At 31.3% G+C, this 20,123-nt stretch overlaps 1 protein-coding gene across 3 annotated transcripts in view; it reads left to right on the forward strand.

The window, feature by feature from the left end:
• LOC126810447 (coiled-coil domain-containing protein 154) overlaps positions 1-12,604 on the forward strand; it is a 42,753-nt gene extending 30,149 nt beyond the window's left edge. The window contains exons 12-19 of one of the 3 annotated variants that reach the window (XM_050535524.2): positions 599-616; positions 913-1,032; positions 1,970-2,046; positions 2,799-2,901; positions 3,534-3,551; positions 6,266-6,352; positions 6,945-7,032; positions 10,166-10,305. In XM_050535524.2, coding sequence (XP_050391481.1) covers positions 599-616; positions 913-1,032; positions 1,970-2,046; positions 2,799-2,901; positions 3,534-3,551; positions 6,266-6,352; positions 6,945-7,032; positions 10,166-10,173 — 519 coding nt within the window. In that variant the 3' untranslated portion in view covers positions 10,174-10,305. Of the gene's footprint in view, positions 1-598; positions 617-912; positions 1,033-1,969; positions 2,047-2,798; positions 2,902-3,533; positions 3,552-6,265; positions 6,353-6,944; positions 7,103-10,165 lie in introns of all 3 variants that reach the window. The other 2 variants (XM_050535522.2, XM_050535523.2) reach the window with 2 other exon arrangements.
• The last annotated feature ends 7,519 nt before the right edge of the window (positions 12,605-20,123 follow it).

Here is a 20,123-nt window from a genome sequence, read left to right on the forward strand (position 1 = left end):
TACATTGATCTTTATTAACACAGTATAAAGTTTTATTGTAATAGTCTCAGTGTGCTATATATATAAAATTGTTAACATACAGTATAACACAGTATAAAGCTTTATTGCAATAGTCTTAATGATATGAAATTGTTAACCTATGATCATCTTTAACACAGTTAAAAACTTTTTGTCTCTTGAAACTTTTCAAGAACTTGTGTTGCATGCTTTTATATTATCACCATACTATTATATTATTATGATGTACATTGTTTACCTCTGCCCCTCCCGTAATTCCCCCTCCCCACCTCTTGGTTTTTTTTTAATTATGTAAATAAACCTTTAGATAGATTAAGTATGTGAAATTTTCTTTTTTGTTCATTACCCTTTAATAAAAAGAAGTATCACCTTACAAGTAGAGTTGTCTGCCTTCCCTCATAATGTAGCACTGACACAAATCTGCTTTTTTCTGATTTCATAAAAACTGAATGAATTGAGAATAATATTTGTTTACAGCAAGTCAGCATATAGCTGGTGTGAATAGAATGTTTATATCTGCTTTTAAAATATTTTAATTCTTATTAATTTAAACATTGTCATTTCCTTTTTGCTCACAAAGGAGGAAGAACTTCAGAAGGTACCAGAATTAAGAATTACATCAATAGTCACCTTTGAAACAAATAATTTTTATCCCTTTTGTTAAATTGTTGACTTGAAGTTAATGCTGTCAGTTTTAAATGTAACATTTCAAATTTGTATTACGCCAAAAAATCGATTTTAAAAAGGGCAGAATCAAAGCTGTCACTAGGATTGTCTGTTCCGTAACTGTTTTTGTGGCCAAGTAGCCATAAACACAGGTGTTTTTTAATTTGTCCATTAATTTTAATTTAGTGTTGTTGGTTTATATTTTAAATGTGTGAACTGTTATTTCAGGCATCTGTTGAACTAACTACAGGTTTAAGAGAACAAGTAGAATCATTACATCTATGGAAAGATTTAATGGGTAATACAGTGAAAGAGATGCAGACCACAGTACAAGCTATACCAAATGATGTAAGTAGAGCAACAGCATGAAATGAAATGAAACTAACATCCTACTTTTCTGCACCAACTGGGCTACTTAAGAATGTCATACCCTATAAAGCATGCTATTAGGAATTTTTTTTATCGACAGCATTGCTACAGACTGCTCTTGTTTTGATTTCCAACTACTATAGGGGAACTTTAACATGCTGCAGGCTGCCTGTGGTATTCGCTGAAGATCAGTGTACCAAAGATGTATTTTCTTGCCAGGCCCTCTGTCCTTAAAGGCTCAATACCACTCTTTTTGTAACTGAATAATGTGTCCCAATCTTTATTCTGGTCAACAAATTGTAATATTTTACAATATTCCAATTAATTGATGATACAAATTTCATCTTAACACACCTTATTTAAAAAATTGGAAAAATTCAACTAAATGATTTGAAAAACCTGACGTAAAGCTTTTCAAATGTGACTTGGATTTAAAAATATTTTTGAACCCTTTGGACAAGTAAAATAGGATTTAATGGATAATTTACACAACAGGTAGGACACTAACACATCTAGTACTTAGAATAAGGCTATTTTTTATTTTCTGTAGCTGTCATGAGCCAGTAAGAGTGTTATTGTCCCTTTAACCATTGACCTAGGAAAACCAGACTAAAAACCAGACTTTCTCAGTAAACAGCAAGATCAGCCCAAGATCTTTTGGTTAAGTGTGCCATGACTATATGATTACTATTTATTAGGGTTTTGTGCCTGGTGTCCATAAATTTCAATACTTACTATCGGAAAAGTCTTCCTCTGCTGCAACAAGAACCAAACAAAACCTGTAGCAGAAATCAGTCTTCTAATCTTATTGTACAGTTGACATTTAAAGACTTGCAAAGTGTAGGTATTTTTGTACTTTAGCTTAATCTACATGTTTAGTGATTATGACTTATTATCCAATATATTGTGTTTTTAGATTTATGCCGTAGAAGAGAAACAGAAACTGTTAAAATCAGATTTAGATACAAGAGTTTCTGCTGAAGCTGATGTCAGGTAAGACAAATATCAGGGTTATATGATTGTCTTTTATTAACATTTAAAGTCTCTGATTGTCAATTGAGGGATGTTTATTAGTCACATGCAAACTGTAATATTGCAAAAGTTTAATCTCTAAATTTAGTTAAAGAAATATCAATCCACAATATTGGGTCAATACAGTTGAGTATTTGCAAAGATACAATGAATTGAAAATTTGTCAATATTAAAGGGACAATAACACTCTTGCTGGCTTGACAGCTCCAGAAAATAAATAATAGCTTTATTCTAAGTATTAGATGTTTAAGTGTCCTACCTGTTGTGTAAATTATCCATTACATCCTATTTTACTTGTCCAGAGGGTCCGAAAATATTTTAAAATCCAAGTCTCATTTGAAAAGGTTTACGTTAGGCTTTTCAAATCATTAAGTTGAATTTTTACAAATTTTTAAATTAGGTGTGTTAAGATGAAATTTATATCACCAATTAATTGGAATATTGAAAAAAACAAATTGAATGACGATTAGCAACTAAGTCTTACCTTTAAATAACCTTGTATTAGTCTCAATTTGACCTAAATTACATATTGAAATATATTCATTGAATGTGATGATAATAAAATGAATTAATTTATTTGTCTTACCTTACAATAACCTTGTGCTAGTCTCAAAATGACCTAAATTACATATTGAAAGATATTCATTGATTGTGATCATAAAGAAATGGATTCATTTATTTGATTCACTATAACACCAATAAACTTTTCACAGACTAAAAGATGTTCAAACTTTGAAGAAAGATGTTGAAGAATTAAAGGCAATGATGAACAAACCAACCAAAAATACTGGTCCTACTGTAGAGGAGATGGAAACTGTAAGAATTTTTTTTATTTTTGAGCCCACGTAAAAGCCACAATATGCCAGAAGAAAGTTTAAAACCATATTCATTCAAAAGAATTTTTTATTAAACAATGTGTCAAAACATTTTTTAAATCATTCAATTAAGTTATGGACATTCAGTTTCCATTGATTTCACACTACAATACTTGTGTGTCTTAAACAAATAAAATAATAATAATTCTCATATAGTTTCCTATAAGACAGCTATTCTTCATGATGCTTTTTTATACTTGTGCTTATTACATAATTACAACAATTTTTACATTAAAATAGTACATATTTTTTTTACTTTGAGAAACATGTGAATGTTCTGGCTTATTGTACTTTTGAAAATTATGCAGATCAGTTATTATTAGTCTTCTTAACAATATGCTTCGTCCTAGTTCAATATATATTATACCTGTTAATCCTTATTAATTCATTTATAAAAAGGCACAAACATATTTATTAATCTTTTGTCACCTCTTAATAAACATACTACTTTGTTCTCTTTATTCAACAACTTAATATTTCTAATAATTTATCTTTTATTCCACATACAAAGTTTAAACTGATTTCACTAAAATAATTAATCTCACTTTTTGATAATTTGGCACTTTTACATAGATGGCTACCAAAGAACAGGTTTGTTATAGATATCGGGCAATCAAGTGTTTCATATATTATATATGCTTGATATATATTGTCTTAACACACAATGATGTTGTCACATACTTACTGAAAAAAAAAAGATATATAAAAAGTGTTCTTAAATGTTGAAGCACTGTAGGATTATGCACTTTTCTTGCTTTGGCTAAAGTCTTACCCTAGTGCTCCAAATTTCCCAATCTGGATGCTGCATGTTCAGGGTTTTTTGTTAATATTATTACATTCTGTGATTATTTAACATTCATCTATTTACTTATTACAATCTACTTCTAGACTTGAGTCAAAAATTAAGTGTTTAATATTTATAAAGTGCGACTTTAGCTGAAGTTGTGCATACAGGAGTTTGTTTGAGACTATATATTTTAAGCTCGTCGATTTTAGAAATATATTAATGTTTGCACTCACTTGATCAATCAGGATGTTGTGTATTAAGTGTAGTTGGTGGAGAGACATGAATTAATATATTACGCAATGTCTTGCACCTGCACATGCATTTCATTGAAATTGTCATACAAGTCAAATATTTCAGCTAGTATAAATAATGTATGATGGGCCATTGCCAGTACCATTATTTGAAATAATGGTACGCCAACATCAAAGGATGACATCACATATCTGTATTTTAAATATTGTGATTATATAAAGATTGAAGGGAAATAACCCAAGCTGTCATCTGTTATTCAAGAATGTTCTCCAGTAGAGGTAGAGAAAGAAAGAAATGGGGTTTAACGTCCACTCGACACAGACTAGGTCATTTCGGGACTAACATATGGTTTAATTTTATTTCAATAATTCGCTTGCGCGTAGGGGCCTTTAGCAGTGGGAGGAAACTGGAGGACCTGGAGAAAACCCACGAGGTTGGACAGGTGACCAAACTCCTTGTCACGTACAACCAGGGATTCAAAACCACGCCAGTTGACTCAATGACAGGCCTTATGATACAGCGCGCACGTGCTAACCATTCGGCCATCCAACCCCCGAGCAGAGATAGAGGGTTAGAGAGGGACCTTTACAAACACTTAACTATTTTGGGACTAACATAGCTCTATATTTTATTTTAATAATTCGCTTGCACACCATGCTTATTCGGAATGGGAAGAATCTGGAGAATCCGCTGAAATCTTATTAGGTTAGCCAGGCACCCCCACCCCCCACCCCCGTTGCCAGATACAAGATTAGGGTAAAATTAGGGTAAAATTCTCAACTGTAATAGGTGTAATTGTGAGACCACTTAGCCATCCAACACACATTCTCCTCTGCATTTTGGATTCCAGTGGACAAAGCTTTAGTATTTTAAAAATGTTTTTGGAAAATAGATTCCTGATGTCAATTTCTGTATCATTTAGACAAGTTTTAGTTGTGTGTGCTTTTCAAAAGTGAACATTGATCTTTTTTTCATTGTACATCCAAATCTGTTGTCTTCAATACCTTGCTGTAATTTAAAGATGCATTATTTAAGATGTAGATAAAAAAAAGTGGGCTATGTTTTAGAGTTCAATGATAAAATAGATAATGAATACATTTGGAAATTTCAGTCAAATTGCTTTATTTTGTGCAAAGTTAGGAGTGTTTGAAGTTTTGACAAAATGTAGCATAGATGATTGTTGATTATCGTAGCATAGGAACTTGACAATCAAGATAAAGTCTTGATTATCTGTTTTATCGTTTTAAACTAATAAATATTCTTGATGTTCTAATCTACTTAAAATCAGAGTCCCAGAGAGTTCATTATTGATTATGTTAATAAATGTTTAAACAATAATAAATATAACATTTTAAAGCTAGAAAAATAACTTGCAATGGGCAGATTTAGCTCTTCCTACATAATGCATCTTTAAGTAATAATTCACAGCGAATGTGGTGTTCTCCTCTAAACTAGGAAGACCATGGGCAACTGGCATGCCTCAGCCAATCAATGCTTTGATCTTTATTACCATATTATTATAAGACTCCATAATAGGCATTGTATATTACAAAGGGTTGGCATTAATCCTTTGTGATCTTTCCGGTGAAAATCAAAGAACAAGATCTGATAATCGTTGAAAGCTTTGGTATGACTTTTGAAACTATGTTGACAACAACCGTAGTGACTTGGTTCTTGCCTCTGTAGGTATATTTCAAAACAGATTAAAAAAATTTTAAAAAAATTGGTGCTTAAAGCTATAAATTTATATACAGTCTTATCTGATAATGAATTGTATATGGGATTCTTTTCGTCCCTTAAACTGTAACTCTTGATTAATTGAGATTTTGAAAATTAAAATACCAACCTGAAAAATCCATCTGTTGTTGAATTAATCTTATGTATGTGTACAGTGGTATTTATTCTAATCAAGATGTTTTTAATATTATATAATTCAGCACTGGTTTGATTTGAAAGGATATATGGCTTCTAAACAAGTTTATATCAGTCATATTGCCTTAACTTTCTCTATTCTTTGGGAACAAATATACATGTTTTAAGATTTGTTATTGTTGTAGTTAAGTTAACATGTTTTAAGAATTGTCATTATAGTTAAGTTGACAGAACTACATGTTTTGAAAATTGTTATTAACAGAACTACAGGTTTTATAAATTGTTGTTATTGTAGTTAAATTAATAGAGCTACATGTTTTACAAATCGTTGTTATTGTAGTTAAATTAACAGAACTGCCTGTTTTAAAAATTGTTGTTATTGTTATTATTGTAGTTAAATAGCAGTGTTAAAAGACTTGCTGAAAGTGTTGAAGTTACAAAGACTGTACTCGGTATGAAAATACAAGCAGAACAGAAGTTGGTAAGTAACATTATTATATATTATTATTAATAATATCAAAAGAAGCCCATATATATATATCAACTTGAAGCAAAAATCAGGACAGAGAAATATTGAAGTGGAGTTATTTTGCTTTCAAGTATAGTTTTATATGGCTAGAGAGAAAACAGGAGTTTTATTTCACTTGACATAAACTAGGTCATTTAGGGACTAACTTATGGTAAAAAAAAATTTATTTCAATAATTTGCTTGCGCAAAGGGATCTTTAGCAGTGGGAGGAAACCAAAGGACACAGCAAAAACTGACGAGGTTGAGTAAGCAACCCTACACCATGTCATGTACAAGCTTGGGATTGAAACAATGCCACTTTACTCAATGTGGGACCTTATGATCATAAACGTACACCCACATGTTTTAGATGGATTTCAGTATTTAGAGCACAAACATTTAATTATATTATATAAAAATTATAAATGATTTTCTAAATTAAAATATAATTTATAAAATATAATTATTGACCATATGTGATTAATTATGACTCCAATTTGGGGGATCTGAAAACATTTTAAAAGCACTGGATGTTTAAAATAAATGTATGTGTTATATTTTTCAGAGAGTTGATGAACTGAAAGGTCTACAAGCAGAGATCGCTAAGTTGAGAGTTGAGATAGAACCATTCAAGAAAAGGAATACACCTGATGGTAATAATTTTGTGAAGGGTTTGGATGCTAGTAGTTCTGTCAATAAATGGGCAATATATAATGTGTACAGGTAGTTATTGCTTTTAGTTGCTTTCCTTGCATAACACTTACATACCAATTTAATTTTCTGTTCTTCAGGAACACTTATTAAAAAATCTCTTCTTATTTCATTGGGAAAAATACTAATTTAAAAATCAATGTACTATTTATGAAGACCCTGAAGACCAGAATATCAAATTGGTGTGGAATTAGATCTACTTAAATATGAAGGGAAAAAATATACACTTGAGATTTTGTAATATAGGTTATAGGGAGCATTTTTATAGATAAGAACAATGCAAAGTAGTAAATTCAGTAAATTGTTTGGAAATTCCTGTTGTTTACACAAAACATTTGTATAATTTGTATTAAAACGCGTACTTATAATATTTTATACCTAAACGAGTATCTTCTCAAATTGAAATAAATATTAGTACATGAATTGAATTTTAACTACTAAAACTACCATAAATTTCTGCATCTTTTTTTTTTTTATCAAGTTAGTTAAAATAATAAGGCGTGATTTGCATAAATCCCACCGGAAAAGTAAATAAAATGAATGGTATTGCTTCAAACAAAGATTTGCTTATTTCAATTGTAGCTAATAATTACACATTAATTATATTTTCCCAACAGCTAGATACATGAGTGAATGACAATATGTTGATTACAACATCAGCAATAAAATGAAATATCACACTGCCCTGCGAACAAAATATGAAACCCTGAAAGTTGTGCATCTCCAGCATGTTAAAATATCACACCATCTAGATTTAGTGCATCGGTCAAAAAATCACAAACTCTAAAGAACTTCATCACAACATCTTGTAGAGTATTGCATCAGCATCATATCAAAATATCACAACATCTACAACAGTGTTTCTTTCTACAACATATTGAAATATTACAATATCTACAACAGTTTTTATACAACATCTAGATAGAACAGCTAGTGTTTCGAACTCATATATCAAAATGTCACAATCTTGATCTTGAGTGGTGTTTCAACAACTATATATTTACTAATCCCTAGCTGTGGTGTGGTGTTTCTACCACATACATGTATTAGTATATATCAATACATTTTAGAGTAATGAATGAAAAGCATAATAAAATATCACCAGTTCTAAAAATATTATGTAGTACACAAGCAGTTACAACATATATTACATTAGAGTTATATGTCAATATATAGATATATATCAACATATATTATATTGTATTCCAATTGAAAACATCTATCCAGACAAGGAAATAAATTAACACACAAATCCAGATAATCATGTGTATTCTAAGCTTAGGAGTCCGCCAAACTCTTCAACAAAGGCACAATAAAACAAGTGAAACTATTAACAAATTTACAAGCTTCTATATGGTAGAATAGTAGTTATACATCCATATATATATATATATATATATATCAATATATATATCATAGATTAGTGCTTATTAATAAAGTGCAGATTACACATATTTTCACAACACTTAGGGTAGTGTTAAAAGTTTTAGTGTAGATACAAGATATTTTTTCTATATTCTGTGTGGTAGTAATCTTGTTCTTGTGTGTTGCTGTACTATCAAAATAATTCTAATAACCTATTGACTCTCTTGTAAAAGATGTGTAAAGTTACTAGTTAATGAAATTTTATAGATATTCATTTTAATAACCTATATATGTGGGTGATATTAGAAATATTGTTTATTACTAATAAATTTATTACAACCCGGTAAGTATTGGTGTTGTTTTCATTTTATCACAAATAAAATGTTTGATCTCAATTCTTTTATTTAAAGAAAAATATAATTTATCAACCATCATACCTATTGGGTTTATTATATTATTTGCTATACAAGAATGTTCAGATTTAAAATTTTCTACTCAAATGCAACACCCATTTTTCAAATGTCAAGTAGCTAACAGTCTTAATATCTCTTCACAAAAGCTGCTGTGTTTGTATCACATGGATGCTGTTTCTCTCTATATGATGGACATGGCCTATACAAGTTGGCAAACATCCAACCAGGAATATGCCAAATCGGGCATAAAGATATAATTGTGAATCATATTCAAAATTCCCCCAAAAATTTACTGGTGGTAGATCTATTACTAATCTTGATTGCCATTGATAATAGGCTGGATTGATTAAGTAATTAAATGGTCAACCCCTTTAAATACGCCTACCAATGTATCTGATTATATTTTTCTTTATTATTAAATTTAAAGGATGTTCTTTTTTATCATTAGCATATTAAAGATCTCACAAACATTATTACACACTCTTTGGTTTAGTTTTATTTAGATTTCGATTAGAATGGTTTTATTACTAGTTTTAGATTTTAGATGTTAATTTTGTCTTTTAGTGTCAGTTGCCAGAAACAATACCCTGTGATGTACAGTATATATAAAATTATAAAAAAAATATGTTTAGTCCATATTTTGGGGGTATTTGCATGGTATTGATCATATTCAATCAGGGCACAAATTCAACAGATATTTATTAAGGAAGTATTCAAGTATGTACCCCAGCAACATTCTTTTAGTGAATGATCAATCTGTTCTGTCTGATCTTCTCTTTTTATTTATTGATAATTATAATACAAATGTATTCTGGCAACCGACTCTGTTAAATGTTCATGTCTGATCTGTCTTGTGTGGTTAAACTAAAAGCAGAAACAAACCTGTACACATTCGATAAATCCAGGGAATCTATATGTACACAGATAATAGTGTACATGTATGCTGAACATTTATTTATGTGCAATTGCATGTAAATAATAGTTGCCTTTGTCACTGACATCACTGTCATGTGATATGAGGAATCAGCCTTTATGTAATCATAAATCTGAAATGTACCATACATCGCCTGTAATTGTAAATTGTCAAATGTTGCAAAATTAAGTATTAAATATTTATTTACTATTAATTCACTCACTTAAAAGATACTTTCACTAAATATATATTCATCAAATTTATCATTATAATTTTGAATATCATTTATTTTTTATCACATTGCCTCACTTCACATTGTAAGAAGTTTTTTGTATGAATTATGAAATACTAGTTATAATAGATTAATATTTTCTTCTTTTTCAGATGGCTGAAATGGAAATCAAGTTGGATAAAACTTCTTCAGAGTAAAAATATCACCGATCAAGAATCTGTTTTTGCTCCGAGTCCTGATGTTGATCTAGATATGCTAAATGAAAGTTTCGCTCGACCTGGGGACGCTACACCTCCACCCACACTTAACAAAACTCCATTCTCTAGCCAGAGGAACAGCCCTAAACCTATGAGTAAAACTGACACGCCAGAAGCTGAAAATAAAACTAACACTCCTAAACCTGAAAGTAAAATGAATACTCCTTATAAACATGAAAGTAAAGCTCACACCCCCAAGCCTGAAAGTAAAACTAACACACCTAAACCTGAAAGTAAAACTAACACACCTAAACCTGAAAGTAAAGCTAACACACTTAAATCTGAAAGTAAAGTAAACACACCTAAACCTGAAAGTAAAGCCAACACACCTAAACCTGAAAGTAAAGCCAACACACCTAAACCTGAAAGTAAAGTAAACTCTCCTAAACCTGAAAGTAAAACTAACACACCTAAACCTGTAAATAATGGTAACTAATCTCAATAAAAAAATAAAACTAATACACCTAAACCAAATACTACAAGCTTACACACCCAAACCTGGTAGAAATGATCATCTGGTGTAGTGTCTCCAAATGATTAAATGATCTTCTAGATAAGCAGAAAGAGTGACATCTTTCTTGGGTGTGAGGGTATTTTTATTTTTTTTGATTCTGGGTTAAATCCTTTTGATATGTCCCATTTACAATTTATTATGAATATCGTTACTTTCACTTTTTAGAGGAGAAATGCCCTGAAATAACATTCTAGATCAACAAAGGGGTAGCATTTTTATTTATATTAAAAATTTTCCATTCTTAATTAAATCTTGTTTCATGTTGCACTTTTTAAAAATAAAATCTAAATTTTTAAAGATCTTTCTACTCTGAAGAATTTTTAAAGAATGATGTGTTAATAAGTTTACTACTGACAAGTTTAATTGTAAAATTAAAATTAAAAACTGTGATATCTAGTCCCCACTTGTTGTTAGTGCAAAATTGTCCATTGATTTATGTATGTTAATTGTTGTAGTAAAAAATGTTATTGTTTTGATGAACATTATTTTGAATATAAAATGTAGGTTTCATGAGATTAGATCTAAATTAGAACTAAAGTTTGTGGCTTATTTATAACTTCACTGTAAATGTATGATTGTTTAAAAAATAAAGGAAATTTACATAATCATAGAATTTTACAAAAATAGGTCATACAACCAAACCAATTTGATTTTTTTTTTTATTCAGGAACACCTTTTAAAAATTTTGCTAATTATTTCTTTTTAAAAAAATGTTATTTAAAAACAATAAGTACTTGGTTGCACTGTTTAAAAGTTTTTAAGTTTTGGAATTTAAACAAAATATAGTTCACAAGACTCAATGTAATTATTTATCAAGGAACTAATAAAATTACATTGGTTTGGCCTAATGAAATGAAATTGTACACATCAAGAAAATATAGAAACTTTGAAAAGCTTCAAGTAGAAAAATTAAATGTAGTGCATGAACTAATTGACATTTAAAACATTATTAATTTTACATGAGTTTTGATATGCACTACATCCTTTTCATTCCTAGTGCCTTAAAGAACTCACTGCTGTTTAATGTTACATTAAATCACACCCAACTGCTGTCTCTAACCAAACTGTATTTGTTTTATCCTAAATGTGTGTTTGTTTTTTGTTTATAATATATTTTATTAGTGTGATGCATATCTTGTATTTATTTTATAAAACATAACTTATAACTTAAAGGGTAAATATGGTTATTGATAATTGTTTTGGCCAAAGAAAAACAAAGGTATCAATAAAATTTCCAAAATTAAATAATATTAAGAAATAAATATTAATAAAATAGTCAGTTGTTTGAACACAAAAATTAGACCCAAAAGATTCTATAAATTTATTTTTCCAAAATATATTTATAAGGACATTGTTGTACTGGCATGTTTTCATATGTATTTCAAAAGGCCAATGTGATATTCTTATATTTGAAATCTATTTAACAGACATTCCGTGGAATATTGAATATGTGATATTTTTATTTTTATATAGTTATTGATTTTTATTATTAGTTTTGATATTTTATGATGATAGTTATAATGGGTGTAATTTGTGATTTCTGTCCATGATGTTGTTTTGTTATTTAAGTCATCATTAAGTCTTGCCTCTCTATTACTTTGTCAGATTAAGTAAAAAGTGAACATGTACTTTGATATATATACACTAGTATTCTACACAATTTTACCTGTGAATATCTTGATATTTATTTTAAAAATTGCATACATATTTGTTATTTTCTTAAACATCACTATTATCAAAGTGTCTTAAACATCACTATTTTCAAAATATCACTACATTGATAGAATTAAATGTGTTATATTAAAAAATGCCTTATTTTTATGTTCTTAGACCTTCTTAAACATCGCTTGGTCACCAATGGCTGCCGACGACAATTGCCAAGAAAATTATATTTATTTATATTTATATACAAACTGAACAATTGAAACTATACCAGGTTGTCATACAACACTTCTTGGACTTTGGATATTAAATTTATGTTTTATGACAAATTTCTCCCAAGGTTTGGAGAAAACACATTTCTGTAAACGTCGTTGGTTTGACGATGGTGGGTTGAGGAAGTTTTACTACAGCATTATTAAAATATGTACACGAGTTTAGGATCAGATAATTTTCGATTTGCAGAACATCATATTAGTATGAGTGGATACAGGTGCGGGTTTGTTTGGCCGAGTATTCCAAAATAAATAAATAAATAAATAATTAAAATAAAAAATAAAAAAAAATTAAAGCATGTATGGGGATACAATTTATTAGAACAATACGCATGCCAAAGACAAAATCTCAAAAGTCATTAATGCGTCAGTGGCAGTACTTGATATTCTAGAAGAACAATAATCAAACCCACTTTCCAGTACAGTGTGCAACAATATTGGTGTTCCCTCTAGTTGATACTAGTTACTATACTTGTAACGTTAAACTGTGTGTTTAACGTTACAATTGATACAGTCCTTACGCAAGTTCAAATAGGTTCAAACGCACAATTGTCAACACATATCATTACAGTTTGTATTGGAATAATTATTTCTTTGACAAATAGTGAAGACTGGACCACTAAAATAGTTACCGAACAGTTTTTCTTCGTGGTTATGCGTTCTACATTTGCATAACGATGTTTCTTGTAATGACGTATTACACAATCCGCCATGACACCAGCCGGCAGTTGAAATTTCGCGTAGCAGTTGGGTTTCATCAAATCATATAATTATGCGGTAAGGCTTCACCTTTATTTCAATAGGAATTGATTTATTATATGTTAAGCTATGTGCACTACTGTTTTGGGTCAGTTTGTGTGTAAATTAAGGGAGCTATAGGCCAGTAACCTTTTTTGTAGTGATTTCACTAAAAACTTGCGCAAAGGAACTCTATAGGGACGAGCCACTACTGTGGCTGGGGTAAGGCGGAAGACATCAGTAGTGGAACCATTTCTAGTTGATACAAGCACTTAATGAAACTTTGGACAATTCATAAACATAACAGGGACATGATGCAGACATAAAAAAAATGGTTATTTGCATGAATTAGATTTAGTAACGGATGAAGAACAGAACCTTGCGGCACACTTTTGCATGCATTATAAATCGGAACCATAGTCCAGTATATTACGTCGTTGATTTACAAATAATGCATTATGTAAGAGCTAAATCTGCCTATTGCAGGTCTTTATTTTGGCTTCAAAACTATTATTTAGACATTTATTCATATGACAAGCATATAATCAACTCCTTAGATAATCTGGTGGCAAAGATTTAAACGGATTGAAACACGATCGCCCTTTAGTGAGTTAATTTAAAGCTGGTGAATCGAGGCTTAGCCTCGATTAACAAGTATCGTTGCTGCGACAATAAACAATCTTGTCAAAACTTCAAAAATCGGACGAGTAGCAAGCAAAGATTTATCGCCATTATATAATTGAGGCATTTTCTTGGTGTGGATATATGAAATGAAATGGGTTTTAAAGTCTTACTCAACTGAGACATACTATGCGAACAACAAGACGCCTTTCCTTGCCACAGACCTTCTGTAAAGTTCTGTCCTGCACAAATGGCTACGGGTAACCTGGCTGGAAATCCCAAAGGAACTTCTCGGGACAGTACCATGCCCAAACCCCGGAAACTTCTGGTTAGCGATCCAGAGCCACACTGAGCTCCACAAGAAATATAAAACACAGTCTAGAACTGGTAAGAACCCCTTGGTTAGTGAGCAGGCGCCACAATCACAGTGCCGCCGTTTTCATTCCAAAAAAAAATACAAAGAGAAATTTCCAACATGATACACAAAGAAACCATAATATCGGCTCATCAGTATTTCACCAGATCGTTCTATTTACAAAATATGACATTTGAAAACATTTATCAAAATAAAATAATAGACATGGGATTAATATAAAACCACCGACGTTTTAAACCCCACCACTTGTTGTCTTTGAAGTGTGAGAAAGCTTTTTGTGTAGATTAGTTACATTAGAGTTGGTGGAATGTCCTAAGTTTTTAAAGAGATTCATCTCACGACGACTTGAATTTTGACAGAAGAACATTCCATTGTAAATTAGACACTTGTCATGAATGTGTCATATTTGCTATCTGTGAACAGTCGTTTATATTAAATATCAATATTTCTCTGTAAAAAGGTTATCAGCTAATAGCAACCACAAACATAAAACATATTTTCTTATTTTTTATTATCACTATTATATTTCAGTTTATTATTCACAAATTTAGAATGTATTATCATTTCCTCACGCGTGTTCATTCGTGAATAAATCTCATATGATAAACCCATGCGTAGTCAATAATTGTTTTTTATATAGTATTTTTTTTTCGCTTACATTTGTCTTTTTATGTTTTGCATTGTCTTTGTTTATGCACCCAGACACAGTTGCCCCGTGAGGTTAATAACTAACAAGGAAGTCCGACTATTAATCGGACAGTTCCTCGAGATTTTCAAGCCTAGTTTTTCCCTGAAAGTGGTGCAGGCGGGCGGGGGTTCAGGCCAGGATACGCGTTTAGTCCTTCGAATGGGACGAAAAAGCGAGGTTCCTTACATACTATATCATTCAGCAGTTTAAAGATACCCTGACAGTAAGACGTTGAATCCAATTTTATTTCATTCATTTATACATTATGCTTTGCATTTCTTCTTACATTTATCAAATTAAAATTTGATCATTCAAATTCCGAAACAGGTGTGGCATTTTCTGGTTATTTAGTGGGGTAAAATTTGTGACAGATTCTCTCGGACCTCAGTTTGAAGGTGAGTTCTATAAGAATTCGACCTACTGAATCCAACGAGCTTAGATATTCCTCCTAAAAGTGAAGGTTAATTCCACTAGGCGGCCAAATTCAAAATTGGGGATCATTTTGGCGAGAACTCATAAAGTTCCCTAAAAAGGTGTGTAATACATTGAAATATAGGGTTTCGGTGGATTATAAATCTTCGATATGTGTAGATTCAGAATCCAGATGATGCCACCCTAGGGAAATTTAATTATTCAAGATGGCCGCCCTGATGTATTTCTGGTTATGTATTAGGTCAAGATTCGTTACTGTCAAGGTTCATACCGATTGCGAGTATTCCAGTGATTTAAGCGACAAATATGTGAGGCTGGACAATACCAATATATGATCACCAGTTAGCTTTTAGAAACATTTGCTTTCAACTGACGATGGTCTGATAGTTGATTGTGTTTGACCGTGTATAACTTATGTTCTTATAAGAATACAAGAGGAAGAATATCTTTGGTTTGGTTGTCCTTGATACAAATGTTTTTACATTACTATATTTTTTCCATGATCTCCTTAACTTAGCTATAATGTCGGGTTTGAGAACCGTACTGTCGTTTATTTCGATCATAGGACATTACGTTGTTCAGATATGAGTTCAGCGATTCCGAAAACCTAATATTTATTTTTAAAATAATTTTGAATTCAACTCAGTATGACTTTTATTAAACTTGAAGAAAACGTGATCAATGTCTGTGTATGTCGTCTTTTAATCTAAACTTGAACACCTTAATTCTTTAAACATTTGATAAGAGACTTTCCCACCGATAATTTGAGTTTTAAGAATGTTCCCCTGGCGCGTAGCGATGCAAGTCATATCCTTTAACAGATTACCTTGCTTTTATTATACAAATACTCAAATAAAATCAGAGGGATTAGCTTTCAGTCCTCCACATTATTAATGATCTCAAACTTTTTCTGAAATCTTTGATTTAATTATTTGTGTTTCAAACTACTGTTCGTCTTATCAATGCCTAACAATGTTAAGTAATTTCCCACTTGTATTTTTTTTTAGTTATTTTATCTTAATAGATTAGTATTCAAAAACATTTTCCTCCACGAAGATTAATTATTCAATATATATTATTTCCTTTGTCCCTTTCATCTTTTTTTGAATAAATAAATTACAATGGAAAAATGCAACCTTATCTCTTTTTGTCATTGAAATGAAGTAACGAATACATTGTAAGTTATAAAATCTGGAAAGAGTTTCGACGACCATTCGTCATGTAGTTTCTGTCAATTATTGATATGATAGATTTTAACTTGAAAATGTGACGTGTGTGTTACGAAACATCGTTATTAAATAACATAGAAGTAGTTATAGCCGTTATTGTGCTGTGTTTTGTTGTAAAAAATGTGAAGGTTACATTTTCACGTGAAGTTGCTAATTGTTAAAAGAAAGCAATACTGTGCATATGAAATATATACTATTAAAGTTTATCCATGCTGGAGTACCCAAGGGTTCTCTATGGCGCCCGTTGTTATTTATTGTATTAACATTTCAGAACACGGTATGGTTCTCAGGGGCCTGTTTCGGGATATCAGACATAGGCCTATTCACTATTATTTTCTTATACACATTTTCGGATTCCCAAGATCATGTGTCATTTAAAAGGCGTCATTTAAATTCAACGCGTATTTAACAGATGAATGGACATACCGGGGCATTGGGATCAAGGACTGAGGGCCAAACAAACACGGAGCCCCCATGCATGGTAGAGAACAGTTGGTTATATGCAAGATTTCTGAAAGACAGGGTAAGAAAAATACAATAAAACAATATATAACTTTTTATATTTCATGAACATTAAATAGCACACCGCCGAGCGTATCATTAGGTCTGTCATTGAGTCAACTGACGTGGTTTTGTTTCCCCGGTTGCACGTGACAAGGATAGGGTCGTCTGTCCAATCTCGTGGGTTATCTCTGGGTCCTCCGGTTTCCTCCCACTGCTAACGAATTATTGAAATAAAATTGAACCATATGTTAGTCCCGAAATGACCTAGTTTGTGTCGAGTGGGCGTTAAACCCCATTTTTTTCTCTCTCTCTATAGCAAAATTTCCCCCCCCCCTTTGACGCTTGGTCGGAAATGTTGACTGTACTGTATGTTATTTTATTGGGATTTTGGAGTTATAAAATATCAAACTATTATTATTAGCCATATTACACAGAGTCAGAAATATATTAATGATAAATTGATAACAGTATTGATTTTCCTTTGAGTTTGCTATACACGGTAACCTCACAACAGAGAACATGACGTATTTAATGTTTTCTAGGCGTGAAGGTTAAATGAAGATTTTCTCGCCAGCTAGCTGATAATTCTCTCACTACTTTAGTTATAAAGTGTTATAAAATATAGTTCTACCTGTCAACTAACCAAGTGTCAGATTAATAAATGGCAACACCATAATAATCTTACAATAGATATTGGCGAAAACCCTTGGTCCTTTATCTTCATAGATGCTGGTTTACTTTGGCTGCTAGACACAACGTTTACATTATGCTGTAGATTATTTGATTAGGTGAAATTTACTTAACGTACTGCTACTGTAGATAATGATATACATATAAACACTAGATATTATGTGATTAAAGCAAACAAGTGTTAAGCCTAATGTGCTTCCATCCGCATGTTGATAAAGGTTTAGATCTGAAAGTGATAGATCCATGAGGGGAAGGAACCCTTGGATCAGGTCTCTCCACGCTTTAAAACCATTAATGTGCCCCATTTTATCGTTTTTCTCTTTGCATATCTTCATAGTAATCGAGTCAATTTAACATGCAAAAGAAAAAGATTAAAAAATTCTTAGCATATATTTTGTGCATATATTTGTAAAACATACTATGCTTACGCTTAAGAACAGACACTGGGCTAGTTGATCAATATTTTAATTCCCAAATCGACGATTTTAGTCGAAAACACTAAGCATACTTCAAGAATTTTGAGAAGTGTTTTTCCCCTTCAATTTAATAAAATTGAAAGGGTTTATTTAGTCTGTGTGTGCATGGCGGAGTAGAACCACATTCCAAAATAGTACCCTAATTTTTGGATATGGCGGAGATCTAGCTCTCTGTGCGCAGATTGTATTAATTTTACAAAGACGAATACAAACCCGAATGGTTTCAAATTAGCAAACAAGTTAATGCAAAGATGGCCAGGATTTAATTTTAAAGTTAAAATATCAAAGCTTATAGTGTTTAATCTGAAGAGTATTTCATGAATTTCTATTAGACAATAATATTTGTCTTACCGCCCTTTGATTGCTTGTAATTAACAGTTGAGATAATGTGATTTACATATTTTAATCTAAACATCCTCGCGTAGATAGTAGGTCCAATGCAATCAGCAGAAGTCATCTTAATTTTGCTATAAACACATTGTTTCAATTTCACAGGGGTGGATGGAATAGGGGGTTGAGCAGGTGAAGCCATTCCAAAAAATTATGTGTGGACCTCTTTCTGCTGTGCTTCGACATATATGTTACCCTGGTTAGCATGGATGTGATGAACACGATGTTTTTGATTTTGAGTTCGATCATGGTCCAGGAGTAATTTCAACGACACCGAGGTCACTGTTGCATCTGTTCGCAAAGATGAAACGGATCCATATCATGCTATTTGTTAGTCAATCTAGAAAAAAAACCCTTTTACAACTAATTTTGTGTGAGTTTTCTGTAATAAATTGATCTTTTTTCATTCACAATGAACTGTTTATATAACACACTTCATGTGCGAAGTTGTCTTAACTGTACCTGAAAATCAATCCGTTTTAAACTTTAAAATTTTTCTTTTGTTCTTACTTTGAACATTTTGAAATTGGTTTATTTTGCTGTTCATTTATTGGGATTTTTGTTTTTGTTCCGTGAATTTTGAATTATTGCTTATATAACAATTCTAGTTTATCAACAAAAAGGCTCCTTCAAGATCACATAAGACCCATTTCAGTACTAGAACATATATTATAACCCATATTTTTAAAACTTCGGTTATTAATATTTAGTTAAATAAATTCATGTTTATAACTAGGTTGTCAATCAATATGATCTATAAAATATAACTCCTCCCACAATATCTATATGACACCCAGTATAGATTAAACTTGAATGCAGATGATGAAGAAAGGGTTTGAGTCATTGACTGTAATAAGGTAAATTCTGATACATCATTCTTTTGTCTTCGAATTCAAAGTACATAATATGTCCAATTTCTATATAATATGCAACCTTCAGTTGCGTTGACACTCAATTAAGACCATATGCTCCGGAATGATTAGGGGGTTTTGTCAGCGAAACCGGCTTACTCTGTAGAGTTTTAAATTCGGCATGTTCTGTTGCAAAATGTACCCATCCTCCCTTCCACAGATTCAACTGGAAATAAGCAATAGAAAAGTCATAATACAAAACTCTGATGCCATTCTTGGAAAGAAGTTTGTGATACCAGGCAGTGTGTCGGAGTTCACTTCATCTCTTAGAAATAGGCGAATATTCAAATAAATATTATACAGGTTCCAGAAATATTGCAATTTCTGTTATTTTAAAATGACATCAGAAT

Source organism: Patella vulgata, chromosome 2 (assembly GCF_932274485.2).
Source record: "Patella vulgata chromosome 2, xgPatVulg1.2, whole genome shotgun sequence".
Taxonomy (NCBI): Eukaryota; Metazoa; Mollusca; class Gastropoda; family Patellidae; genus Patella; species Patella vulgata.